We start from the raw sequence: 27,467 nt of genomic DNA, 5'->3' as shown, positions 1-27,467 counted from the left end.
CAGACACACTACAAGCTCTCATACAGAAGTCCTATAGATTTATTATTTGCCTATCATGGTCACCCCGCTCAGCAGGAGGGCTTAAGTGGGGCACACAATCCGACATTCATGGGCTGAGAAAACAAGCAAAGTCAGAAGATGAAAAGCATGCGGAAAATGGGTGCAGCTTTCAAACACAAAAGCCCCCTTGCTGATCAACAGCACCCCCATCTTCCTGTAAAAGCCGCCCCCTCCCTCTCCAGCCCCCCCTTTCCCTGGTCGAGGTGCATTGTGGGGAGGAAAGTCGTTGCCATTCGACCTCTGCGGGGCCTGCGCGGACGCAGCGAGAACCCTGAAATTCATTATGCGTTTAAAACCTTTATTTATTTCCGCATAACCTACATACTCTCACCGGGAGGGCCAAGCGGAGAGAAGAAACGACGACGGTCCATCTCTTTCGGGAAAATACATCGTTTACAAACACATTTTTTTTTTGTCGGAGGTGGATACTGTTGAGAAAGTGAAGATTCTAACGTATATTAAGAAAAATGTCCGGTGAGAGAAACCGCAGGTCGTTGGCTTTCCGAGGAGGTGGATTAGCTGGGTTAACGGGTTCCAGCGGTATCGGTGGGGGGAACTGTAACAGCTGGGAGGGCCCGGCCTGTCAAGACCGACATTTTAACGGGAACAGGCCGGATCAAGAGGAGGACAGGGATCTGGGGGCTAAAGGACCGTCGCAGAAGAGAGTGGAGGGCGCTGGGTCTGTCAGCGATAGCACGGAACCCGAGGCGGAGGAAGAAGAGGACCCGGAAGGGGGCAGCTGGGCAGCCGGGGACGGCGACGATCGTGTCGGCTCGGTGGAAGTGGAGGACGGGTCCAGGGAGGGGAGTAGCTGGACAGCGGGGAACGGTCCCAACAACGCCGACGGCCAGGAGTCTGGAAGCGGTGCGAGGGGAGGCGAGACCAGGAAATCTGGGGTAGAGATGAGACCGCAGACGCTGCTTCAGAAACACTCACTGTTCCATGCTTCGTGGTTGCAAGAATTTCCATGGCTCAAATTTTGCCAGGAGACGGGACTCATGTCCTGTTCTTGGTGTCACAACATTGCCACTAAAAACAGCGATGAGCTTGTCAAAGGCAGTCGCAACTACAAACGGGCCTTGCTGCTGAGACATCACCTGTCTTCCGAGCACGGGAGGAATGACCCCACCAAACAGGTAACGTTAGCTCAACACCAGGACGCTTTCGTTTACTTTATCTACGTAAAATTAAATACTTGTCAAACTATTATCACACCGCATGACTTCTTCTGTTTGGTTTGTCGCTTACGTTGACAGTTTCTACAACTTCTAAAACGCAGAGAAGGCGAAAATAGGCTATCGCTTAAGCTTCACAATCCCTTCTCCTGGCTAATTAGTTAGCACCAGCCTGCTAACCTGAGCTAACAGCTAGCCTAGCTTACTAGCCGCTTGTAGCCGTGCCGTGTAGCCGGAGGTAGATGGCCAGTGGCGGCAGTGGAAAGCCCCTAGTGAGGGCAGGGAGTTACTGAGCGGCAAAAATGAACCACTCACAAGTGTGGGCGACACGAATCTTTCTGATTGAGTTAACGTGTAAAAAAGTGTTGTTGTCAGTCCACTCACTAGTCAATTTACAAGCACAGGCTTGCTCCAGTTTGACACCTGCTACCTACTGTCATTCCGGAGGCTGTTTCTCAGGTTGAAGGATGAAGCACGTCGCGAGTAACTGTTAATAATTTTCACACAAAATGGAATTAACTAGTAATGACACATCGTGGTGTTGTACAGTACTTGATTATATGCACTTTGTACAGCAAACTCCTTTTGTAGCCTCAGCAGCAGTCTTGATTGCTAGCTTGCTAGAGGTCACACAATGGCAAGGGCTCGACCCTGGCAGCCTTTGGGGAGCCGCACCCCTTCCCAACCCCCCGCCTCTCATGCAGTTCTGCTGCTTCGCAATCCCGGGTGACCTCTGGCGCATTTCTTCCTCCTCCACCTCCTCCTCCCTTTAGGGAGCTAAATTAGAGGCATTGTGCTACAATGACCCCCCAAAATCCATAGATGGTGTCACTTGCAAGGCTGCACAAGAGGAGGAGAGTAAATCATGTTGTCCGGAGCCTGACAGCTCCCTCACCCAGAGGCAACCTTTGATCAGGGTGGAATGAGTGAAATAGATGTCAGTAATAGAATGACACAGCATCACCTGAACCTGTCATCCCTTTTTCTGGATTAATGGGCTCCAGTGTTATGCCTTTGAGGCATAGTTTACGAATAAAGCTTCATCCTGTATGCACAAGACTAAAACCACATGTGACACTAACTGGAAATTACTACTATTTATTTAATTGGTATTTGAAGACGATGCGGTTAGCCTAGGCTTTAGGTAGTTATACATTTATTGCCAGTATCAGTAAATTGAATGCCTTTAATTTAAAATACTCAAACCAGTTTTATATTTGAACTGTCTATCGATGTGCATGAGATCTTTTTATTGCTTCATTATTTTTTATTGCAGTGTAGGCAACACTCCTACAGTGCTCTTTCAGTGACCTCATAAAAACAGGTTTGCCCGTGCAAACTGGTGTCAAAGGGCATTTCTTCGGTCCGATTTTAGAAAATAAGCTTAGTCTTACATACTGTTCCTTGTACATTGCCACATCCTACCTCATATCCTGACAATGGTTTGAGCTGACAAGAGAATTAAGTGTGGAGGATTTCACTACTACATTTAGTTCCTTCCTTTGTACACGCAATCGCTAATCAGAATGACTTAAAGTGATCCACTAACTTGTACACATCTCTAATTGGTAAGGAGAGCAGTAGGAGTGGATTAGGGGCTTGGTGTGGCTTTTCCCTAGCAACAAGGACCCCAGACACTGTATTGAGAGGTTATCCAGGCCATTTCCTCATAGGAGGATAGAGCTGGGAAGATAAAGTCCCACTGCTGCATTATTGGAAGTGCTTTATTTGTGATTTATCTTGAATATGTTTTTTGTTATCCTATTATTCTGTTGCCATGTTGCTCAGTTTGGATTTTTATCTTTTAAGCATGCCTCTTGAGTAAAACTAATCTTTTTCCTATATACAATACAGATGAAATAATGAGCAGCAGTGGAAGCAAGGCTGCATTAACCGCACATTAATGGAGAATTATGCTATTATGAGGCAATGTCTTGTTCTATTCAGCCATTCCTGATGTTAGTCAGGCCTCTGCTGCATTTGTTAAAGCTAACTCAATTAGCCGCAGCACACCAGGGCAGCTGTGGTAAATGTGGGTATCCTTGGAGAAGGGGACCGTTGTCCTTAATTCTCTAGATGCTGTCTTGTGCACAGATTGTTCCCTTGGCTCACTTATAAAAGGTTATGGTGAAGCAAAAGTAGACCGTTGGGTTTTCTTTGATCAGATATGAGATCATATATGTAGTACCAATATAATTCAGTTTTATTCCGTCAGAATTGCGTTATATGGCAGAAATACTGTGTGTGTGAGACACAAGCATGTGTTAAACCCACATTGGTTGACGCATAGTAGTCCCTTGTCATAGCCATCTACAGCAACTCTATTCTATAACTGTCTTTCAATTTACATCATAATACACAGAGATACATTGTGTAACTGAAACAGTTTTCTGTTTCAGTTCTCCACTGCTAGTTTCATCATATACTCCATATTTCTCTCTTACCATTCCAGCGCTTTCTTATCTCTCTTGCTCTTTAGTAGGCATAAGTAACAAATTAAGCTCCAACACTCATTCTAGAGGTTCATTTGCAAAATTATATATCTCAGTTTTTTGCAAATTTTCTTAAAGTGTGTTTTTTAGTTAGGCTGTCCAAGTAAAAACAATCCAACTGCAGTTAAGTTGTTGGATTAATTAAATTTAACTGCCAAATTACTGATTACTGACTAAATAAAACCTTACTGAAATATTCTTTCCCTTTTTTCAAATGTAAAGATTTAGTTTTTAAGCCAACTTTTATTGTTAGTTAGTATTTCACAGTATTAGTAATAACTCCGTCATTCATGTTACTCACTGTTCAGTCTCAGGTCAGTATTCAGTCTGCATTATCCATCTCAAAAGATGAGCCACCATTCACTTTCAGACCGCACATCTCCAGCTGAATGGTCTCGACCAGGTTGCAGTGCCTGACCTGAATACAATGCGCAGATTCCACTGAATTTATTTTTATTTATTTATTTATTTATTTTTTGCAAGAATAGCATTGCAGTTTGATGTGTTCTGCTGTAAAGCATGAAAATTTATGGTTCATGTGCACATGTTTTATGAACTCATGACTGTTGGTTTGTTGAGTTTCTGAGGGATTATGTTTATCAATTTTTACAAATGAATCCTTCATATGTTCAAACTAGATCAGGGTAAGGATGGCATAGTCAGGTCAGATGATGCATGTTAACCAGTTTGAGTAACTTGACAAATATTATAACTTAATCATTATGTCGGTCTCAGTCATGTATACGTCACCACATTTTCTTCTCAGAAAGAAAATACATATATATTCAGGGACTTTACAAGTAATTTCCAGGACCTCATTTTAGTCAAGACAAACACCACACTCATTGTTAGCGAGTCTCCCCAAACAGAGAAGGGGACCCACCCATTTCGGCTTGGTGCCTGGCAGATAGATGGGATGTTTATTGGGGGCCACAGGTCAGGCAAATGGGTTGGGTGGAGCCAGAGGGAGAATTCTTCTCGTTGAATCCGTTAGTGACACCCCCCTCAGGATCTTTAGCATTGTTTGGAGGCTGGGAGACACTCAGTGCAGCCCTCCCACACCTTGGGCCAAAGGCACACTGCAGTATTGTTCTAGCATCTGGGGACAGACGAGTTGAGTGAGGAAGGGGGGGTTGAGTGAAGGATACAGTAGATGTAGGGAGTTGGGGAATGACTGGCGGAGATGGCCTCAGGGCTGGGCTGGTCATGGGACTGGATTGATGATGGGTGGGGGTGGTGTGTGAGTGAGAGGATGAAGGCAAACATGTACATACAAGGTAAACAAAAACTGTCTCCAGTGGGTCATTATGCTGCATGGGGACCGTGTTGTATCACGTGATCTGATAGAGGTGTGTCTAAGTGCTTGTCATGGATCTGCTGGCCTTGGGGCTTTGTGGTTTGTTTGGGTTTGTGGTTGGTTTTGTTGAAATATTCTTTTCTCCAAGTTGCAGCACATCATGACTACGTAGCCAGTGCACCAATAAGCTGGAATTTATGGCCATCTTGATTTGTTTAATCCACCTGTAAATCAGAGTTCATGTTTGACCCAGATCAAAGGGTTCTTCTTCCCCCGCACCTTCTTGGATGGTACACTCTCTTTTTTTTCTGCCTTTCATTCTTCCACCCCTGCCATCTCTGGCTCAAATAAAAACCTAGCCACGTCATGACTGGGGGAGGTTGATATTGTCCCCACATTCTCTCTTGGTTCAAGCTGCTTTTTGCCTCCAGCATCTGCTGTGCAGGGTTGATCTGCTGGTTCTCTAAGCTCCCAGCTCACACGTGGCACATCTGGAGCAAGGATGCTGCTGCTGATGAGGCCAGTATGGAGAAACTTATCCAGTACCAGGCTGTCCTTGCCTGACTCCAGTAGGTGCATAGACATGACTCATGAGAACTGTCAAATCTCAACATGGATAAAAGAGAGGGGAGTTATGGCATTAGGGGGTGGGATGGCTAGTTGGTTGAAATGAGCAGGGAAGGGTCTACAAATACTCAGATTGTATGAGTCTGAGAACCCTTGTTATTTATGAAATCTCTAGCATATTGGCTGGTTTTTTTGTCTTTAACCTTCAAAGTTTCTGATTTTAAATGTGTATTTGAAGGTGTTGTTTTAGGATGCTAAATTGCAAATTGTAATTTCATTAGATCTGAACTTATCGCAAGTGGAGAAAAGTAGACTAACTGTACAGGCACTGGCAATCAAACTTGAAAGCATATTCGTCTAACTCTTGCTCCTCGCATGCCCTTCACCACACCAATATATTCCACCGTAGTACTCAACATGATGACCATGTCCCTCCAGAGGCTTTGATGTGTATATCATGGAATAATTTTTCTCCCCCTCTCCTCATCCTCTTAGCCTCACCCACATGCACCATGGCTCCTTTCTATGCTTGCGAGTGGGAGCTGCTGTGTAATAAGAGAGTGAGTGCCGAGCCTTTTCACAAAGGCCCACAGTGAGTGGACAATAAGCCTCGGGGAGAACACGGTCTATTGTGAAGGCTAAAATGGGGTGACCCAACTCCTTCTCTATCGCGCTCGCTTTCTGTCCCCCTCTGCTCCACATTTTCTCCTCCGCCCTTTTTCCTCAGTGCTCAAGGTTTCGCTCTCAGTCGCTCTTATTCATGTTCTTTCAGTGCGTGTTATCAGCCTGTGCACCGACCATTTCTCATTTTCTTTTCATGTTTATTTCTGTCAGCTCTGTTTTCTATGTTTTTTCCTCCGTCTGAACTCCACAGTGCAGCTCCTGTGTCTCTTAATATTTTCTGTGGTCCGCAAAGCACGTCTCCCTCCTCCTCCCCTCTTCTATCTCACCCTCATTCTGCCTTTCATTTTATTCCATCCCATCTCTCTCCATCTATCCCCCTCCAGCTGCGGCAGAGGACGATAAGCCCCCCTGTACTGTCCTGTGTGCCCAGGCTGCCCTGGACAAGAGCTGCAGTGTGGAGGGAGTAGGGGTGGTGGGTGGGGGTTGGGTGGGGACCTCAGAGAAAATGGATTTAATCTGAATTACTCGAACTGAAACCCCAGCTGTGTGTACGTGTAGGCAGCTTGGTTTCTGTGTGTTTGTTTGTGTGCGTACATGCATGTGTGCGCGGAAGAGCTGGTGGTGGGTGGGGTCAAAAATGCAGGGCTCGAGCAATGTGAATTATTCTGGATTAGGACATCTGCTGTGCAATTCTAAAATGAGCCAGAGATATATGCCCTGCTTGTGTGTATTATGTTTAAAAACTATAATATTCTACAGATTCTGGGTGTAGATGGATTTTTTTAAATTATTGGCTCTTATATCCTGTGCACATTGTGACCATGTATACATTTAACTCAACCATGTGTATCCTGTGTGATGCAATGTACAGTATGTAGAAGGCATATGCACATATGTGTTATACTTCCCTCGTTTCTGCTCCGTACCAGGCTGGTCCTTGCCTTCCACGCTTCTGTTACAGGGTAGCAGGGTCTGTTACTGAGTAGTTCTATGCTTTTTCCAGTTCCCCTCCCTTCCCACAGTCAGGTTGGTTCTGATTTGGACACTCCACAGCCCTCCTCCAGGTCTAGTTATGGCCTGTTTTACGTTTAGCTTCTGTATTCAAAACATTAAATCTTTCAAAGCTGCTTTACAGTCTAGTTTTAGAAGTAGTACCCAAAGGAAATTTAGAAAAAAATTTGCGTGTTACAGAAAATTAGGTTTTGAATTATGCTATTAGCAGATTTATAAAAGCTGTTTTCTCAAAAGAAATGGCCTGAATAGATGCTCTTCAACATAAAAATAGCCACTGAGGAGAATCGTGATGGATGGTGGTCTTAAGCCAGAATTGTATCCATCTGTGCTGGACGTAGATCAGGGTGCATAGGCGTCGCTGGGATGCTTTCATGCTTTTTTTCTGAACCCAAGCCCTAACAAGAATGGAATCAGTCTGCTTCATTGAGGTGAAACTCGGCACAACATGTGGAAATCGTAGCATTTCTATCAAGCATAGAAAGCATAGCGCATTATCGGAGGAGCACAAATCCACCATTAGATGTAGAAAATAGTAGCTAATGTCTCTAGCATATTTGTTGTTCAGTATATTTTTTGGAGTGCCTCTATTTTTAAACAAAATACATGTGCAGCATGGCCTTATGTTGAGGGTTTTGCTGTGCAGTTTGCATAGACCCTAAAATGTGTTGCTTTTTTTTGGGTGAGTGTTGTCAGTGGGGGGTTTTTTTCCCTCATTTGACTCACTGAAAATGTACTGTGTACTGTCACTACACTGTAGAAAATGTATGAAATCTTTAGTTAAAATACAAATTGTCAGGCTAAAAGTCAACAACAACTTTCAGTGTTTATTAATCTGTTGTCTGACAGAGCACTGCATTGTTTTTATGTCAGGAGAGGTTGAGGTTCAGTTGGATTGAGGAAACAAACTATAGGGCTGCATACTACTGAGCCTTAAAGTAATATGCTTTGTGTTGCCTCGTCCCCACCCCCCACCCCTTCTTAACAGAAGCCTGTCAGACCTGTTTTACCCCTAGCGCAGGTGCAACGGTATCATACAAGGAACCCAGAGGGTGTATGTGTTTTCGTTAAGACAGAGTTACAGGAAGGAAAAACACATTTGTGCATAATTGCTTTAGTGCTTGCATTTGGAAATTATTTGTGTTAGCACCCACATTTTCTGCAATAATTTTTCTTTTCTTTCTTCCTCCTATTCACCTAAAAGGAAACTGTGAGGCCCTCAGGCAATGCCAGCCCCTCCACTAACTGCTCAGAGGAAGACTACCGCAACAAGCCCAATGAGAACTCCTACTGTTACCAGCTACTCCAGGAGTTGGACAAGCAACGCAAAAGTGGCATCCTGTGTGACGTCAACATTGTTGTCTCAGGCCAGGTGTTCCGCGCACACAAGAATATCCTGGTAGCAGGCAGCCGCTACTTCAAAACCCTCTACTGTCTGACCAAGAGTGAGGCTCAGGACCAGGCCACTGTCACGCACCTGGATGTTGCTGCTGTACAGGGCTTCTCCGTTATCCTCGACTTTCTCTACTCCGGGAATCTGCTGCTCACAAGCCAAAATGCCATTGAGGTGATGTCCGTTGCTAGTTACCTACAGATGACAGAGGTTGTACAGTCGTGTAGGGCTTTTATAAAGGATGCCCTGAATATCAGCATTAAACAAGAAGCCCCTGATTCCGTTGTGGTGGATTACAACAAGAGGCAAATGGTGGCCAAAGAGGGACAGAGAGGTCTAGACCGAAAGCCAAGCAACTTCTGGGCCACGAGCATCCTGTCGAAGCTGTCAATCAAGGCCAGTGGCAACCAAGGAAAGGAAGCAATGGAGGAAGATGACGAGGCTAGCAGGGTGAAGGAGGAGACCAGTGATATAGAGGTGACAGTGGTCGGGGGCGAGGGCTGTGCCCTGGTGACTCCCGGATCCTCCGGTAGCTGGACCCACCACAATGACAACTCATCTGATTCAGCAGAGACCAATGAAACGCGGGCGGCAAGTGGCCAGATGCAGGTCTTCGTCTGGAACGAGCCAGCCCCAGGTGGCACTGCTGCAGCACCCTCGGCAATAAAGCGAGAGGCACCGGATCCCGTGGCTGGAAGCGGGCGGAGGAAAAAACAGACCACCACACGTCGCTTTGTCTACAACTTCCCACCAGAGCCTGAAGAGGGATTCGATGAAGGAATGTTCATCCAGCCTTCAGCCTCCTACCCCCGAGAGGACTTCTCTTCCCTCTCTGAAAACGCTGGTAAGACCCACATATGCACTTTCAACACACCTCACTGTCAGTGTTTTACCTTAGAAAAGTTCTTAATTAAGTCATAATTTACTTGTTCCTGTTGGTGATACACTCTGGAATTGAAATAGAGAGACTTCTGTTTTATGGATGGAAATATGCATGCAGAATCTGATCTGTGACCTATGATCAGAATTATTTGAATATAACATCCGTATTATTGATAATATGAAATACATATTTTCCAATGTTATCTATGTAAAGCTCCTTTAACACGCAGTAGTCAGGATGTCATAATGGCATTTTGTACTTGTGTAGACATTCCATTCAACATGCTGCATGTTTATGATGCTTTCAGCAATGGCCAGGGTCAAAAAATATAATTACAAGGTGGCTGTAGTTAAAAAAAAAATTCTTGAAGGACAATCTTACCAAACATCTTCTTTGGCACAGAGAAACTAAAGGAATCACTCCAATGCGCTAATAAAAATATTCAGCTGACATTTGTTGTTGCCCTTTTTGCAAAAATGCTGGAATTTATTACTAATGTAAGAGTTCTGTGAACACCTTTGTGTAACTTTGTGCATCTCTGTGATACTGTGAAGACATGTTATGATTAGGGCTGCGAACTATCTGAAGCTGCTGCAAGTTAGAGACACAAGAACCCGTTATGTCAGATAGCATATTAACTAGCAAGCTGCTTATGTGCCCTATTCCTCTCCCATTCCTCCATTGCAGTCTTCCTGTAGAACGTCTAAGTTTTTTAATTTACTTCCACTTTCTGTTTCATAACTTAATGCCACATAGGGATAGATAAAACTGTCAATTTTCTAAAGATTGCAATCTGAATATGAGTTGCTAGATTTTGAAACGAAGTGCTAAATGTCATGCATATGCAGTAGATTTGTGTTGTTAGAGGTTCAGTTTGGTTTGTATAATAAATAAAATGTAAACTGAGTTAATACAACATCCACAGAAGAGATACTATAAGTGGAAAGAATGACATGGATGAAAGCTGACTGTATTGACTACATGAAGTCATGTTGGTACTGTAAGCTGGTATGTCAATAGTTACTGTCTATGTCTACCATGACCTGGGGTAGATGGTGGACTCTATAGATTGCAACTATGAGAGGATAGACTGAAAAGCACTTTGCACACTCATCAAGTCTCTGTTTGTATTTATTTACATATGAAGTTGTGGAAATTGAATGAAAATTGAGTGGATTTTATGTAATGTAGTTTTTCTCTGCCAAGATAGCTAATGCTAACTAGCCATTCCAATGTGTGAAAAGAAGAAGTTGCAGTTTCTGGGCTAAATACTGAGAAGTGTGTGATGTAGCATGAATTTTTGCCTGATGCAAGTGAATAATGAGTAATCAGACTGAATTAAAACTAATCAATTCTGGACTCAAAATCAAATCGGGAGATCAGTGCTACTGTTTGGCCGTCACACAAGCTTAATATTTTTATGACTGCGCCATTGTATTATATATGTCAAGTTTATAGTTATATACACCCCTTTTTCTGAACTCCATATTTGATATCTTTGGTAATACACTCTGAATATAATTACTGTCTATAGACCGTGCATTTGTATTGATTTGCCCACCAGGGGGTCAGTGGGGTTGAAGAGGATAACCCCTTTAACTTGGCCAACTTCAGTATTTCATCAGCTGCTGGGAGGCGGCATGACCACAAATGTATGAATCATCTCCCACCATATTGTCACATATCTGTTTATGCCAAATGTGTGATCACCTGACGGCTGCCTGGAGTGCGTAACACAGGCACGATCACTGGTTTTCACGATCATCCTTTTAAATAAGAAACGGATTTTAAGCTTTCAATCATCGCCCTGCTGTTACTCCCAAAAGCAGAGAGATTTGCTTATCATGTTTTGAACCTGCTATGCATAGCTGACAAGTGAGTCACTCCGAGCCGTGATCTTTACCAATCACACCAGAGCAGGGGGCTTACGAAAGTTAACACCCACCTGGAGAGATGAGAGGTATGAGTGTGTGTGTGTGTGTGTTTTAAACCAGAATCCCAAGCAGTTTCTGGGCATTTTTTTTAAAGCTTCTGACACATTTTTACTCACTGTAGGCTCATTTTCCACTGCAATATTAACTCTTTGACGCTCAACATGGGTCAAGAGATACCCATTTTCCATTGAATGTTTTTGACTCATGTTGTGCATCAAAGGGTTAAGTCCTGTATCTGTCTAGGAGCAACTTAACAATGGCTAAAGGAAGAGAACTCACAAATATCTTCTTTGCAGCGTCATTAAATTATGCCATCAAAAGTAGAATTTCTTTGTATTTTACAAAAAATGTTTAAATCTGGAATCATGCACAACATTTGTCCAAGTGTGTTACCAAAAACTGAAAAGTTCCTGAGTATTTTTCTTGTGATTGTTGGTCGCAGTTGAGTCTCTAATGGCTTGATGTAAGGACAGTATCGGCATATCAGTTGTTGGCAAAAAAAAAGCCAATATTGGACATCCGTGGTTAGAGCAAATGCTTTATTTTGACAAGTCGCAAACTAAAACAAATGTATTCTAAAGATGTTTTAATAAAATATCACAAGTTTAAGCTTATTTTTGATTCAGTTGGGAGCAGTTCAAGGACTGTCCAAAAATTGAAAATCCAGCAGTTTTTCTTGTAAATACAGTTTCTCGCTCATATAAATGAAGCAATTTTGGTGATGCTATGAGATGGCATCCCTTTCAAACTCACTGGCAAGTTTCAGGTTTCAAGGTTCTAAGACAGGTGTCAAACTCAGTTCCTGGAGGGCCACTGTCCTGCGTGTTTTAGATGTTTCCTGCTCCAACACACCTGATTCAAATGATCAGCTTATCATCAAGCTCAGCAGAAGCCTGATAACGAGCCTGATCATTTGAATCAGGTGTGTTGGAAGAGGGGAAACATCTAAAACATGCAGGATAGTGGCCCTCCAGGAACTGAGTTTGACACCCCTGTTCTAAGAGGTCAGGGTAATTTGTGACACATAAATGTTCAGTTTGTCATGCGCTGCATTCGTTTTTAAACCAGTACTTTATGTTGTGGTTGAAAATAGCATCAGATCCCTTTGACCTTTTTAAGTGGCTTTACGTATTCAATCAATTTTCCAATCCTCTTTTTCTTGCTTGATAAAACAGTTCTATCCTTTTCATCTTTTCTCTTCACCCCTTGATACCTTCCCCACTCTATCTCTTAATCTATCCGTTGCTCCATCCGTGCCGTCCTATCCACATCCAGTGTAGTGCTCTTGGTAATCTCTTCTCTTAGCTCCAGCCTTCTCCTTCTGTTGGGCCCATTAGGCATGGCACTCCATGTAACCATAATGATATCACATATTAAGTGGAGTGGTATGGACAGGGGGAGGGGAAGTGTGAGGCCCAAAGTGTCTGTAGAAATAGAAATAGAAGCCCTCTCTGATGCAGGATAATGAAGAAAGCAGGGGAAACATTTCTTCCCCTCAGGCCTCCCTAAATGCGCTTGAATGCTCTTAGTGCCTCCAACTCCTCCTAGGGCTCTTTTAATGCGTGCATGAAGTGATCTAGGGTGTTGTAATAGCCTATAGAGATGCTGGCTTAAAGACAGTTTGTCTGCCAGTGTGCTAAGTCTCTAACCCCTTTTTTCTTCACGTCTTTGTTGTTTAGCTCCATATCTCTTTTTAATGTATACTGCTTTTCCAAATAAAGGCATTGCTAAGGCTTCACGTAGGCTGTTAGTCAAAGTAAAAGGTTTTAAGGCAGCAGTTTACAGTGGATAATTTCAAACTCTAGATTTCATTCATACTAAACCAGTCACCAGTGTAAATATAGAATGTGAATATTATGTCTCTATAAGGGCTTTAAATGGTAAAGATTTGTCTGAGAAGATCGGTTCACTAAAAATAGCTTTCTTCCAGTCTCGACAGTCCGACCAGTTCTTCACTACTGTAGCAAGAACAGTGAATGTCTGTAACTAATGGATGCCCCAGTGTCAAGCATCTGAGAGTGGTGGTGTCCAGAGAATTTAAGGCCGAAATGTGTAACACATTATCCTACTGTTGTTTGATGTTGGGGTGAGAGGAGGGCTTTGCTGCATTTTTAAAGCAAAAAGAAATGAACAAGCGGCCTCGTCATATGTTCAAATTCACATGTTATATGTAAGATGTAAAGTTTAATTCATTTCTGTGTTCAGCTAATTAGCCTTGCCAAACTGCGTATGGTGGTCTCTTAGTTGCCACGTAAGTAGAATGATGCCCTTAGTACTGACTGAAAGACTGAAGTATCATGGCAGGGAAGTCTCAACTGTTTTTTGTTTTGTGTTTTTTTTCTTGACGGCATCAAGGATATTGCAGATTTTTATTTGTTTTGATATTAAGACACAATGAGGGGCACAGACAAAAGGACAAAGAAAAAAAAGAATCTGTGAATGTGAGCTGCCATTTGTTTACAGTAATGAGTGTGATCCTGTATATTATTCTCATTTGTGCTTTCACTCTGTAGTAGATAACCAGCCACACTTTTGGTTAATTCAAATATTTTTGAATATTATTGTGACTAAGCAAATGAATTAATCAGACGTTGGAGCTGTTGTGTACTAGACTCCAGATGAATTAATATCGACACATGAAATTCTGCATTTGTTTACATGTACTGGCAGTTACACAGAGCTCTGGACTAACTTTTTCACTGGTGGTTAGTCTCACCTCCCACCTTAGCGCAGACAAAACCTTAAACCTGAAGGTCTGCTTATCGATAGACATTACATTCACCGATGTTCCCTAAACGCCTCAGTGCTCTCAGACAGGCGCGTGAGCAAAAATTAACTTGAAAAAAGTGAAATAGGGGGTTCTAATGTCAGATTTGTCTGAGATGAAACCAACTGATTTTATCCTCGTGAACGGAGAAAACGACGCATGTAGCTTTTTACTAGCGAACCGCATTGTTAAATGCAATTTTTGTATTTTTAAATCTAGGCAGTCACGTTCATATCATGGGGAAAACCAAAATCATGATTGATATTTGTTTGATTTTCAGCCCAGTGTGTCTGAGTCGGGACCTGTCCCTCTCGGCCAATTTTCAGTCAAATTTTTAAGCAATAATCAGCTACAGTTATCTTTTCACTGTTACCTTTGGAACACACAACAGCTAAACAACTTGCATCAGACAGACATAGACTGACGGAACTAGGGAAGAAATGAAAATGGCACCAATATAGCTAACGCACTAGCTACCTATACCTGTTATAGTGACACCACAACAGCATCATAGTAATCATTCAGTTGCACAGTTACAACCAATTGCAATTTTATCTCGCACAATTCTCAAAACATGAACCTAGATTGAAGTCCTGTTAAAGACTTGCTATGTCATAGAATGAACTGCACAGGCTCCACCGCATTTGTAAAGTTGTAGCACTGAAAACCGTATCAATGCCATTTTTCACTCATGGTCCGGTACCATTTATAGACAGAAAGTTATTTGTCAGAGATTGCAGTTCGTGACAGTGTTTCCCACAGTCTCTGCCTGCTGTCTAGCCTTGTACTACATACAGTGCTCATTTTGTTGTGGCTCGCTTAGGAAATGCATGTCACATGATCTTAGATCTTCAATACTGGCGACGCTTTACTAAAATATTGCCTTACAAATAAAAACAATAATCTCAACATAGTCACGCAGAAAATACCAGAGAGAGCCAACCATTTTGTTAGTAGGCGCAACTACACAATGTTTTGGTTGTGATACAATGTCTGAAACTAGACAGCCGTCTTGCACCAGTTGTCGTTTGCTTGCATATTTGCGTTTGCGCCTGTGAATAGCCATCCAGCAATATTAGCCGTCCCAGTTTCCCACAGTGATGTCACTCTTTTGGCTTTCATTTTGCTTCAGTTTTGTCTGCGCGGTCATGCTTCAAGGATGGAAACCTAGTAGCCCAAATGGTGGCATTCCTTCTGCTGCTATGTCACCCCTTGTACTAAATATGTGCTTGTTTTAGAGGGTGTTCATCAGAATGTTCAGGCCTGCCGACAGCAATTGCACAGATTATTTTGCTAAAGTTTTTTCTTAAAGTGCTTGAAAACGGTGAAAAGTATCTGTAACGATTCACAGCGATGTCTTCACACGGTTCATCTGATGAATAGTCCAAACATTCAGCATCCAAATATTTGTTTTGCAATTGTATAAAAGCGAGAAAAGCAGCTGTCAGTTCTTGGTAATGATTTACCAGAAAAGACTCAAAGTCACAGGTACCGTTGTAGAGGCAGCTGGTGTTGGACTTGGACAGCGTACAGAGTCACAGGTAGGATATTGCTGTGGAAAATATGTGCAGTTGAAAGTGAGAAGCAGCTTTAAGGAAACAAGTACTTTACCATTGCTGTCTGCTCTTATGACGCTGAGCTCACAGCCAACACACTTGTGGCCAGTAAATTCTTGGGTCTTCTCCAAACAAGACTGTTGGATTGTTTAAAGGGTGGGTGCTGCACAGACACACAGAGCAGTTGAAATGCATTTGCATGCGCACAGCACTCCATGGAAGCTCACACAAACACACCCACGCACACGATAACACCCCCAGCCCCCCTCCCCACCATCCCTGAGAGGTGCAAAGCCGCCAGGGGCAGTCCCTTCTCACCCTAATCCACTCTAATGCAGTGGGGCTGTCCTCACTATTCCAAATATTGACCCAGGGAGAATGGACACACACACACACACACACACACACACACACACACACACACACACACACACACACACAGGGGCGTGTCTTTAATGGGCTTGAAGCGCTGATGCTCGAGGAACCGGACACACACTCACACACACACACACAGGTGCTCACACAAGTGCTTACAAAAGCTGAGTGTAAGATGAGCTTGTGCGAGGACTCAACTTTGTCCTCCTCTAATTAACCCCCTCCCTCCTGCAGCCCCAGTTAGGTTGTTGCCCCGCCTTGAGGAACACACAGCTTTTACGTACAGTAGGGGCGTGTGTGTGTGTGTGTGTGTGTGTGTGTGTGTGTGTGTGTGTGTGTGTGTGTGTGTGTGTGTGTGTGTGTGTGTGTGTGTGTGTGTGTGTGTGTGTGTGTGTGTGTGTGTGTGTGTGTGTGTGTGTGTGTGTGTGTGTGTGTGTGTGTGTGTGTGTGTGTGTGTGTGTGTGTGTGTGTGTGTGTGTGTGTGTGTATTCATTGAAACTTCCATTGTTTCGTGTGGGGGTGGTTAGTTGTGTACACAAGACATTGTGAGGTGTGCATCCCCCTCTCCTCCCTCCAGGCTCTCAACCACCTCTCATCTCTCTTTCTCCCTGTCGCTCTTCTTGTCCCCTCCCTCTTTCCCAGAGCTGGCCAATCAGATCCAGTATAGCATCATCCAAGACTTACAGCAAGGGGAGTCCTGGGAGAATGGTAAGATGCCACACTCTCCAGACTACAGCTAAATTACTGCCATTGGCTAAAAGTGAATCTTAAAAGCTTATAGTTTTATGTATCTTTTTAAATGAGTCTGGGCAACATACCTCATTTTAACAAGTGAGCAGACAAACACCCTTTCTACTTAAGGACTCATGTTCAACCAGTTTTTTTAAGGTGTGGCTGACCGGTTGGAGACCCTTGTAAGGTGCTTAACCATTTAAAGGTCCAGGAAATGCCTGAGAGCTCATGCCCAGGTACTTTCCCAGGGGTAAAAGTTCCTCCAGTGCATTGTGAGTTGCACTTTCCACAGGAAGGCAAAAACCCAGTGAAGCTTAGGCAAGACAGTCCACTAATGTGACTGTCTGAACATCTTTTACTTTGCAAAAATGCACAACAAAGCCTGGACTTTGTCGTCACAATCACAATATATTTGCAGTCGCTTGTGTTGAAATTTGGGGGGTTTGGGACAATGTTACAAAAGTGCAAAGGTATTTGAGTGAAATTTAGCGCTGCTAGCCATGCGCTTTTAGATAAAATGATCATCCATGTTATCTCCTTTTCAGTCTGTTTGTGAAGGATATGAAACAGGCTGGGGAACCACATATGGAGGAGAACATTTCTGACTGTTCAGATTATGCAGTATGTTCACAATAAAAGTAGTTATGCATACTGAAAAATGATTTAAAGTGGACAACTTTTTTACCCATATTGTATTTTTCAACAACAATTGAAGAGCTGCTTAGTTAAAATAAACAAAAGCAAGCTGTGGATAGAGGTAGGACAGCTTTGAGAACATCACTGAATATTAGGTATTAAATCACTGAAAAAACACTTAACATTGTGTCCTGTTAGTTATTTTTATACTGTCTGCAAAGACTATATTCTAAGACCATTAGTGCTGTATATACAGTAAAAACAAGCTGAACTGAAAAACTAGCAGAGGAGAGAAGAATTTTATTGAAGGTGATATTTGCCCCTTTCAGAAGCTCTAATGTGTTTTGATCTGTATCCAGGCTGCAAATACCAACAGCCCGAAGACAGAAAGTTTAAGACTACAGCTTATTGCACTGTCAGTTTGATTTTAATGTTGTGTAAAATCAAAAAAGTCTGCTTATAGTAGAGGGGGTGTGGAAAATGAATGGGTAGTTAGAGGGAGAGTATAATAAATGCTGTAAATGGAACGTATTGGTGCGATTGGTGCCACATCTCCTATTTATGACCCTATATACATGCACACGATCAATATTGGTTTAGGAGTTGGGCGGACAGGTGGAACAGAGACATGAGATGAAAAGGCACAAAGGGGACAGAAGTTAGAAGGCTTCAGTTGAATTCAGTGAATTACATATAAAAACATATAATCAGTCCATCAAAATGTATTTATATAGCTCTATACAACAGCCCAAAGTGCTTTACAGTAAAAACAAAATAACTTAACAAAAATAGAATAACTTTCAACAGAGACAACAGTAAAATATACAATAAAACAAAAGATAAACGGGAACCATGCCACAATATTAAAAGCCGTTTTAAACAGGTTTTGAGCTTTCATTTAAAAAGACCCAGATCAGTGATGGTATCCATATCAGGGGGAAGCTTGTTCTAGAGCCTTAGTGCTGCCCAGTCACCCTAATGTTTGTGCTTTGACTTGAAGCATATAAATACAGGCAAAAAATTAACTCTCGTGTTCAAAACCTTAAAAAACATCCAATCTTTTAAACAAAACAAAAACATAGATTCATTTTTTTAATCTTCTATCTCTAAAGACAGTTTTGTCTGCACTGCTTGTGTAATAACAGATAGTTAAAACGTAATTTATACTAAACCTCTGAAGCTTAAAACTAACAGCTTGTTGCGCTTCCACAAGCTGCTTCTCTGCTGAAGACACACACACACACACACACACACACACACACAGATTGAATACACAGGTGACCTGCTTCTCATCAACCCTCCCCTCCTCCCCTCTCCCCCTAGCAACCTGCCTTGACAACGCCTCTGTTGTGTGCTCCCTGGTTCAAACAAAGGGATAGGCCCTGTTACCCCACTCTCAGCGGAGAAGACTAACACTCTGTTTGGAGCCCTTTCAAAATCAATACATTGCTTATTTATTTGTCAGCCCCAGCTGTCTTCAATGGCTTGTTAGCATCGACATCCCTGGAGTGTTAATGAAGGAAATGCGAGTGCAAACATCTGACATGGCTATTTGTTTCTTTCCACACTGAAATAAAAGAACATGCTGTCCCACAAGGCTCTTAAGTAATGTAACAGCCAAGCTTGATGGAAATTGAGACTTGATGGTTGTAATTTTAGGTTATTAGCTTATAGGCTTTGCTAACTCTGTTGTTGTTAGTTGCTAATGCGCTGTTATCTAACACAACTATATGCATGTCTGTCTGTTCACAAGATTGCTTTGGAATGACATTTTTAGGGGTTATGCAGCTTACCTTGTGGTTTGTTGTGACTCATGTTGTTGGTAGTCGTGTGTCATCACTCGCATTGCAATAGAAGACGTTTCAGTTGCAATACTTTGATTCCCACCAAACTGTATTAATAAATGCACCTAGCTCATTCACAGATCTGTGTTGCTGCTTTACATCCACTGCTAATATGAATCTGCATGCTGTCTGAAATCGCCATGGTGAAGCCCCCAACATCATTAGGCTGAGCTGCAGACAAGCAGCGGTTCCTTAGCAACTGTCAAAGAGAAAGATTGCGAAATTAACACGGGCGCCATAGTAATCACTTGTCCCATTGTAGTTTTGTGCAGCTTTGAGTAAATGATCTTTGATCCATCCACGTTTGTGGTTTTATATTCCCAGTAATGGTTGCCACACCCTAACTCAGTGTTTTGATAAACAGGATATTGGTTCCTGACACACCCCTCTCTCATTAGAGGATCTATACGCGGAAATGAAGTTTTTATGATGATTGTCTCATTCCTTCTCGACATTATTGGTTTCGAGTAACTTCCAGTCCAGTTAAGTGAAAATTTGACTTGAGGTTTATTCTTTGAGCAAAGCTGATGTTTTTCTGCGTTTTTGTGTTTCTCTCTACCCAGGCGAGTCCTCACACCTAGCCCTCAATAAGCTTAAGTGCCCCCACTGTAACTACATCGCCAAGCATCGGCGCACGCTCAAGAGGCACCTGATCATCCACTCGGGTGTGCGCTCCTTCAGCTGTGACATCTGTGGCAAGCTGTTCACCCGCCGCGAGCACGTCAAGAGACATTCCCTGGTGAGTTCACATATGCACAGGATCCTCTCCTCTCTTTCACCACAGCGTCATGTTTATCCTCCGTCTTCTGCCAAACACTACAACGCTTGGGCCACGCTTACATCATCGCACTCCACTTTGTGTTGTGCGTCTGGCAGCTCTTGCTTAAGGGAGTGAGTGCAAAGGTAGACATTTTTTGGCTCTAATATCTATTTTCTAATGCAGGGAGTATCGCAGGGTCACTCACAAAGTGGTACCATACAGATGGATTTGGACATTACACATGTTTACAAATGAGGTGGCAAAGTCGATCATTTTACTGCCAGCACGTCTGGAAAGAATTAATGGGAAGTGAAGTATAAATACTCATGTGCTATATTCAGCTGACATTCATTAAATTGGTTTCATATCCAAGTTTCCTTTATAGGAAAAGGACAGACATAATCATTTTGCTCCACCAGTTTCAGGCAAATATACTTATTTACTTTCTTACAAAACAACCAAAATGAGAATCAGTCCCACTGATGTCCACACATTAAATCATATAGCTCTAACTGCAGGGAATTTAGCTTAGCCTAAAGACTCAAGACAAGGGGAAAGGAAGGTTTAAAAACCTGTACGTCATGAACATATTAAAAACATACGTTGTTTTTTTTACTGTCACACCAAACTAAACAGATAAACTGCTCTACTGAAGCAGATGTATTACTGTAGTGTGCTTACATGACGTGTCTACATACACTACTACAAAAAGTTATTCAACTCTCTCGTGAAATTTGTGGAAAATGTAAAAAGTTTATGCTGTAGTGATATTATGTCATGAAAGTAGGACATTTAGAGACATGCAATAGTGATTTCCACATCTCAAACAGTTTATTGAAACAAAAGCTAACAGTGGTGGGTATATCACAACAATAATGTCTCATGACAGTTTGGACAGAACAGCAGCCTTTAGCTGAAGTCTGGTACAGTTGTGTCCCACAAGTAGTGTGATCGCGGCTGTGCCCAAACAACAGCTGACCTCTGCCTCGTAATTAGCCTTCAAACCCTCTATAAAGATAAACGTAGATATTATTATCAACTAATTGCGTTTGTTTAACAGCTATGTAATGGATGCAAAGGTAGTCGAAGTTAAGTGGCTAAGCTAACGCTAACACACCACTGTGTGAATCCAAACATCTTTGACAATTACCTGCTTGTGACTACGATGAAGACGGGTAGCTACTAACAGTTTGATTATTTGTTTCTGGATCGCAGTGTAAGCTTGCAACGTCACAAACAACACTTGCATGTTTACGGTGTGCCAACATTGCTGAACGGCTACACATGCAGTGACGTACAGATGATTTACAGTGACGTAGTGACATGGCTCTTAATTTTGCTCCTTGCCAATGGAAAAGCAAAACTGTTGTAAGGAGGCACGGGATTTGAACCAACTAAGGACCAGCATCGAACTAGCACCACTTCTAAAGTCTCTTCACTGGCTTCCAGTCAGTCACAGAATAGATTTTCAAACCCTACTGATCGTTTACAAATCCTGGAACGGTTTAGATCCAGAATACGTCTGTGATATGTTCAGAGAATGCAAGCCTAGCAGGGCTCATAGATCCAAGGACTCAGGTCAGCTAGTCCAGACCAGAGTCCAGACTAAACATGGAGAAGCAGCATTTAGCTGTTATGCTGCAAACAAGTGGAACAAACTTTGACCAAATGTATCCACTTTTAAATCCAGGTTAAAAACATTTCTTTTATTGTGTGCCTATGCATGAAATCCGAACGGTATCTTTTAACTATCTGCACCTCACTGAAAAGCTCTTAATGTTTATGTAAAGCACTTTGAATTGTCTCGGACATGAAGCGTGCTCTACAAATGAACTTGCCTTGTCTTGGTTCTTTTTGGTCTAGAAGGGGTAATATTCGGTGTGACGGTGTAAATGGTACAGAATATTTCTCAGCTTGCAGCAGTCACTCCCTGTAGTCTTTTTGTTAGTGGGAGGTTACCAGGCAACCAGTAGAGACACCTACAAGTTACTGTGCCTGGCACCACAATGTTTTGATTTTTTTGGGTGAACAGACAGTTTTCAGACTGTTTTGTAAGAGTTCCAAATTCAAATGGCAACCAACCTCTCTGCTCAACCCTCTCCCACTCTCTCCATGTCCCTCTCGTAGGTGCACAAGAAGGACAAAAAATACAAGTGCATGGTGTGCAAGAAGATCTTCATGCTTGCTGCCAGCGTCGGCATCCGTCACGGCTCGCGGCGCTATGGCGTGTGTGCAGACTGCGCCGACTCGCACCAGGCCTCTCAGGAGGGCCTGGAGGGCATTGAGTTTCCTCGCGACGAAGACTTTGACGGGGAGGAAGGCGAGGACGTGGAGGGGGAGGAACCCACCGACAACGACCAATCAAATTGGGGTGAGGGCAACGCTGGTGCTGCCCCGGAAGAGGACTAAGAATTTAACAAGCTTGAGAAACAAAATTTAAAAAAAAAAAGTTGATGTTTAATATATATGTATACAAAAACTAGCTGGTAAACAATCAACTCCAAAGTGCTATCAAATATTGAGGTTACTTAATTGTGCAAGTATATGACAGAGATGGATTTAAAAGAAAAAAAAAAAGCTTTGCTAGAGTGGGAACTCCAAGATGTACAGATTTTATTATTGTTGAAATGTGTCCAACTCTGGGCCCAGCGCCCACAAGAGAACGATTCTAACGACAAATAACATGATGAATCAGGTTTTTGGTGATGTATTTTTATTTCCTGTTTTTTCGGGGGGGAGCTGGGCAGGGTTATGTAGTTTTTGCGGTGAGATAGGCCAATCATCTAAACAAAGAAATGTTAATTATTTAATTTATGAAGAGAGGTTATTGTGGTCTTATCACATGCTATAATTTTTTATTTCTGTTGTTTTTGTCTGCGAGCAGAGGCACAGTAAAGGCTGCCGCCTCCTGCTCAGTCTGAAACTATATTGCTTGGTGCTTGTAGAAGTACGCGGAGGAAGAGCATTATCGTCCACAGGAAGATTTGAACTTGCTCTGTAGATCTTGTTTAGGCGCGCGTGAAATATTTAGATTATTTCTTTTCTACTTTTTTTTTTCTTTCCCTGCACAAATCTTGGAACCAAAAAATCTGTTTTGTGACTCTAATGTATCATAGCCATATTTATGATTAATTTAAGAGGGCTGTGATATTGTGCCAAACAGACCGCACACCAAGATTTAGCAGGAAACAAAAACTACTGAATACGCTTAAGAAAAAAGAAAGAAAAACACATCGTTGGGTTTGTTGTTAAGCGGGGGGAAAAAAGATGAATTTTTAAAAAAAAGAGAGAAAGTACTAGGGGAAATGTTATTGCTAGCTTTATACAAATCACGGCGTCACAGTAACACTTTATTATTATTAAACAAAAGCATTTGACTTTCACTTAAAGCTTGAATTTTGCCAAATGATGAAACGTTTGGTGCTGTAATGCTTGTTGCAGAATACTGGACCTACAGGCTATATATGATGTTTATAATCATAAAGCTTAAACTGACTCAGTTATGCATATGTAATCAGCTTAAACTATAGAACACTGTTGTGCTACGGCGACTATCAGGTATGCTTTGCCATTGTTTTTAAGCTTTTTATTTTATTTAATGCACACACTCACACACATACCATTTTGTAGAACTACCGGCAGTACTTGTAATTGACATTTTGAGGACCTAAGTGGACATCAATACCTGTATGCGTTTGTTTATATTTGGTACTGAGGTTTAAAGTAAATACAGTATATATATATATATATATTTTGAATCACTTGAACGTTGGTTGCGAGGCGGAAGAAGCGTGCAGAAATCATGATGTGTGATGTTTTAAGTGTAAGAGAACTCCATTTTTCATTTGTAAATGGTATACAGAAATGTCACCAGTTTAATTTGATATAAGTTTGCTTTTTTTTTTTTTTTTTTTTTAGGTCTGCCAGGTAGAAAACACTTTGTTCCACAAAAAGTGAAGCTCTATGGCGCCTCATAGACATGCACTTACTTTTGCGTTCATGAAAAGATTTTTCTTTTTATGTGTCGGTGTTTCCCCAAAAGCGGGTCTGAATGGAACTATATGAAAACTGTTGTCTTTCTTCCAATGCGCAACTTTTTTTTATTAGACGTTTTGTTTTTCTCTTTTTTTTTTTTTGTTATTTAATATTATATATTGACTCCAAAATGCAATCAAGACTGTTAATTTCTATTTGTCCAACCAAAATTGTTGTTTTTAATTATTGTTGAAATATAATGTATGAGAAAAAGCCAGGTGAATACTTGCTTAGTGTAGAAAATCCTTGCTTGTGTCTGTAATTGTTGAAATTTTTAAATGTTTTTAATGCTACAGAATCATTCACTTTACCCTAGAAACCTATTTTGTTTAATTTTGTCCTTTCCACAGATGTTTCCTTTCTCCTTTGTTATTTCATTAAGCACATATTTTCTAAAGAAACACGGATTGTTTGCGGGTTAAAACCTTGGAGCAGCAGTATCTGTTCATATGCAGTGGAATATACAGTATGTACTAAAGTGCTAATGATACAGAAGATGTGTAACTTCCCTTTACGCTCAGTGGAAGAAGATATATTTTAAGTCATAGAGATAGTCATCCTCTTCGTGTCACTTTTACCTTCAAATCACTGTGGGAGGGGTTATATAGCGTATATATATATGTTGAGAATATATGAGATAAATATATATATATATATATATATGAAGAATATATTATTTAAACGGTGGATTTACTTAATGGAACACATTGACAGTCAGTTACAAACCTGCCGTGGCGGTTTGTTTCCGTGAAACTTTAACCTTCCGCTTTCTCTCTGTTCACGCTGTGTGCTTGTTCATCACACCATCCTGTTGTCTTGTTCTTTTGATACTATTTACCATCCTACTGATTTTACTGTAATGAATGAAACTCAAAACTCTGATGTATCATTTTAGATTTTATGCTGTATTTGTTATATGGACAAGAAAAGAAAAAAAAAACTCGGAAAAACAAAGCAAAAACACTACAGATGTAAAGCAGAGGTTTTTTTCCCCAGCTGTATTTTTTTACGCTGTTGCAAAAGGTTGTATTTTTCAATTTCTCTCGAACTTTAACAGTGATGCAAAACTTTGGGCCGCGCCTCAGTGCCCTCCGAACACAAAGCAAATTCAGGTTACTCTTTTTACGTTTTTATCAAAGGTTTTCAAAGATGGAACTACATTCTCCTTTTTTCTGTCTGAATTGTACTACTGTTCCTCTCTATACTACATTTTAAGAATAAAACTTTGATATTGCTTTAACCTTTTGGTCCGCTTCTTTTCCTGCTGGGAGACCTCTGATCTTGTGTTGATATTCAGTACGAACCTATTGGGGAAGATGGCGAACAGACATCCATTCATTCTCAACCCAAAGCACTGGCTACTTTCTTTTTTAAAAAATCCCAAAGAAATGCACCTAGACTATTTCCATCCTGACTGTAACAAAACAGAACAGTACAATACAGTATGTAACAACTGTGATTCCAGACTAGTTCAGGGCAGCACCATCTCATAAAAGCAGTCTGATCAATCATTACTAGGGATGTCCGATATATATTGGCTGTTTTGTCAATAAACGATATGCCGTTATTGTCCAACTTTTTAAGTTGGGAAGGTTAAACTTTTGATATTTTATTAAAACATCTTTATTATATATTTTTTTTATTTTGCAATTTGTCAAAATAATGCATTTGCTCTAACCAGGGATGCCCAATATTGGCTTTTTTACCAATAACGGATATGCCATCATTGTACAACTCTCAATTTCCGATTCCGATATATGTGTGCTATTTAACTAATTTTCGGTAGCATCATGTATCTCTTGTTGTAGAATTAACATATCATGCTCGTCTAGTTTTATTGTGATGCCCAATTGGATGCATTCTCAAATGCGACAAGGATTTCCAAATGTAAACATTATCTGTGCAAAATAAGAAAACTGCTTCAGCTTAAATTATAGAAAAAATGCCTTTCTTTTTTTTAATTGTCTCAAACAACAGTTCACACTCCCTCTCTCTATGAGCCAGTAAATGCCGGTGAAATCCAGGCATTCTTTTATTTGATTGGTTTTCAGGATGGGGAAAAAAAAAGAACGATATTGACTATGTCAGATATTTATGTCAATATCGGGCCGATAATATTATCGGACATCCCTAATTATTACTATTATATAGGGACAACAAATGGATCATATATGATTAAAATGAGCCTGACTGTGGACACGGATATAAAGCAGTAGGCGTAGTAGCACAAATGCATGCCTGACCCCCACTTTGAGATTATGTTTTGGCTCTATTAAACTGTAGGGGGACATTTTCCTGGCATGATTTAGGTCCATTTGGTCTCTTAGATTGAAGAGACTGCAGATCAATTTAGAGGGCACAAGGGCTCACTGAAGGGTTTGATGATTTTCTAATTGATGTGAATGAAATGCTGCGACCTTCACAACCCCAGATCTCAACTCAGTGGAACACTTGTGGAGGATTTTGGACAAAAGAGCTCCATACCATCACCTTTAAAACCCCAAATGAAGGACTTTTCTTTGGAAGAATGGTGTCCATCTCTCTAGTAGACTTCCAGAGGGTTGGGGAATGAATAGTAAGGAGCACTGAAGCTATTATGGCACTACGTAGTGGTTTAACTCCTTACTAGGACACTTCATTTTGTTTTTTTCTTTAATTTGTCACCTGTCCCGCTCAGATGATGAAATGATGTGGCAACTCCCTCTAATTGAAATTAATTTGTCATTTTTTTTCTTTTTAATGCATTTTAACTTTCTGACAAAAACACCTATTCTAGAAGAAGACGAAAACACCATTTTGGTTACAGTGATGAACACATTTGACTTTTGTGTGGCTTTTTGTGGGACAAATGAAGTGTGAATGTGGCACAGAATGCTTTAGTGTCTCCAAGCAATTGAAACTGTCTCACTATCAGTGCTGACTAACTGCCCAACCTTCAAACCAGCAGCTTGCACTGTGACATAGTTCAGACTGACACACCTGTGGTTAAAGGGATAACAACAGGTGGCAGACAGCTGACTGTCAGGGGAACTCAGCCCTGGTGAGGACGTGATATTTTAGGAGATTTACTCAACCCTCCACGGCTTCAGGTCACGTCAGGTCAGAAATTCACTGTGTTTTTCTTTGGCTTTGTTGTTCTTCTGTACAATTTGTGTGTTTTAAAGCAACTTGTCCCATCACCAGGAACAATCCGCCATCAGTTCCATCAGCTGCTGGATGAAATACATGCGTGGTTTGATTTGATCACCACATAGTCCAGCCCAGAGGTGTTCTGTTGACTGAAGCTGGACAAGCAGATGGGTTCAGAAGTTGCACACTTTGATCTC

General features: G+C 41.6%; 1 protein-coding gene across 2 annotated transcripts; it reads left to right on the top strand.

Moving 5' to 3' along the window:
• The first annotated feature begins 249 nt into the window (after nt 1-249).
• Nucleotides 250-25,381, top strand: zbtb10 (zinc finger and BTB domain containing 10). 2 transcript variants are annotated; one of them, XM_022202327.2, is made up of 5 exons: nt 250-1,196; nt 8,431-9,463; nt 16,777-16,842; nt 19,910-20,085; nt 22,234-25,381. In XM_022202327.2, exons 1-5 carry the CDS (start codon nt 528-530, stop codon nt 22,513-22,515), a joined length of 2,226 nt encoding a protein of 741 aa, XP_022058019.2. In that variant the 5' UTR covers nt 250-527; the 3' UTR covers nt 22,516-25,381. The 2 variants fall into 2 exon arrangements, with proteins under 2 accessions (XP_022058019.2, XP_022058020.2); XM_022202328.2 differs by lacking the exon at nt 16,777-16,842.
• Nucleotides 25,382-27,467: the final 2,086 nt, after the last annotated feature.

Source organism: Acanthochromis polyacanthus, chromosome 11, assembly GCF_021347895.1.
Source record: "Acanthochromis polyacanthus isolate Apoly-LR-REF ecotype Palm Island chromosome 11, KAUST_Apoly_ChrSc, whole genome shotgun sequence".
Taxonomy (NCBI): domain Eukaryota; kingdom Metazoa; phylum Chordata; class Actinopteri; family Pomacentridae; genus Acanthochromis; species Acanthochromis polyacanthus.
Note: the sequence above shows the minus strand (reverse complement) of the source record. Positions and strands in the feature narration are given on the sequence as shown.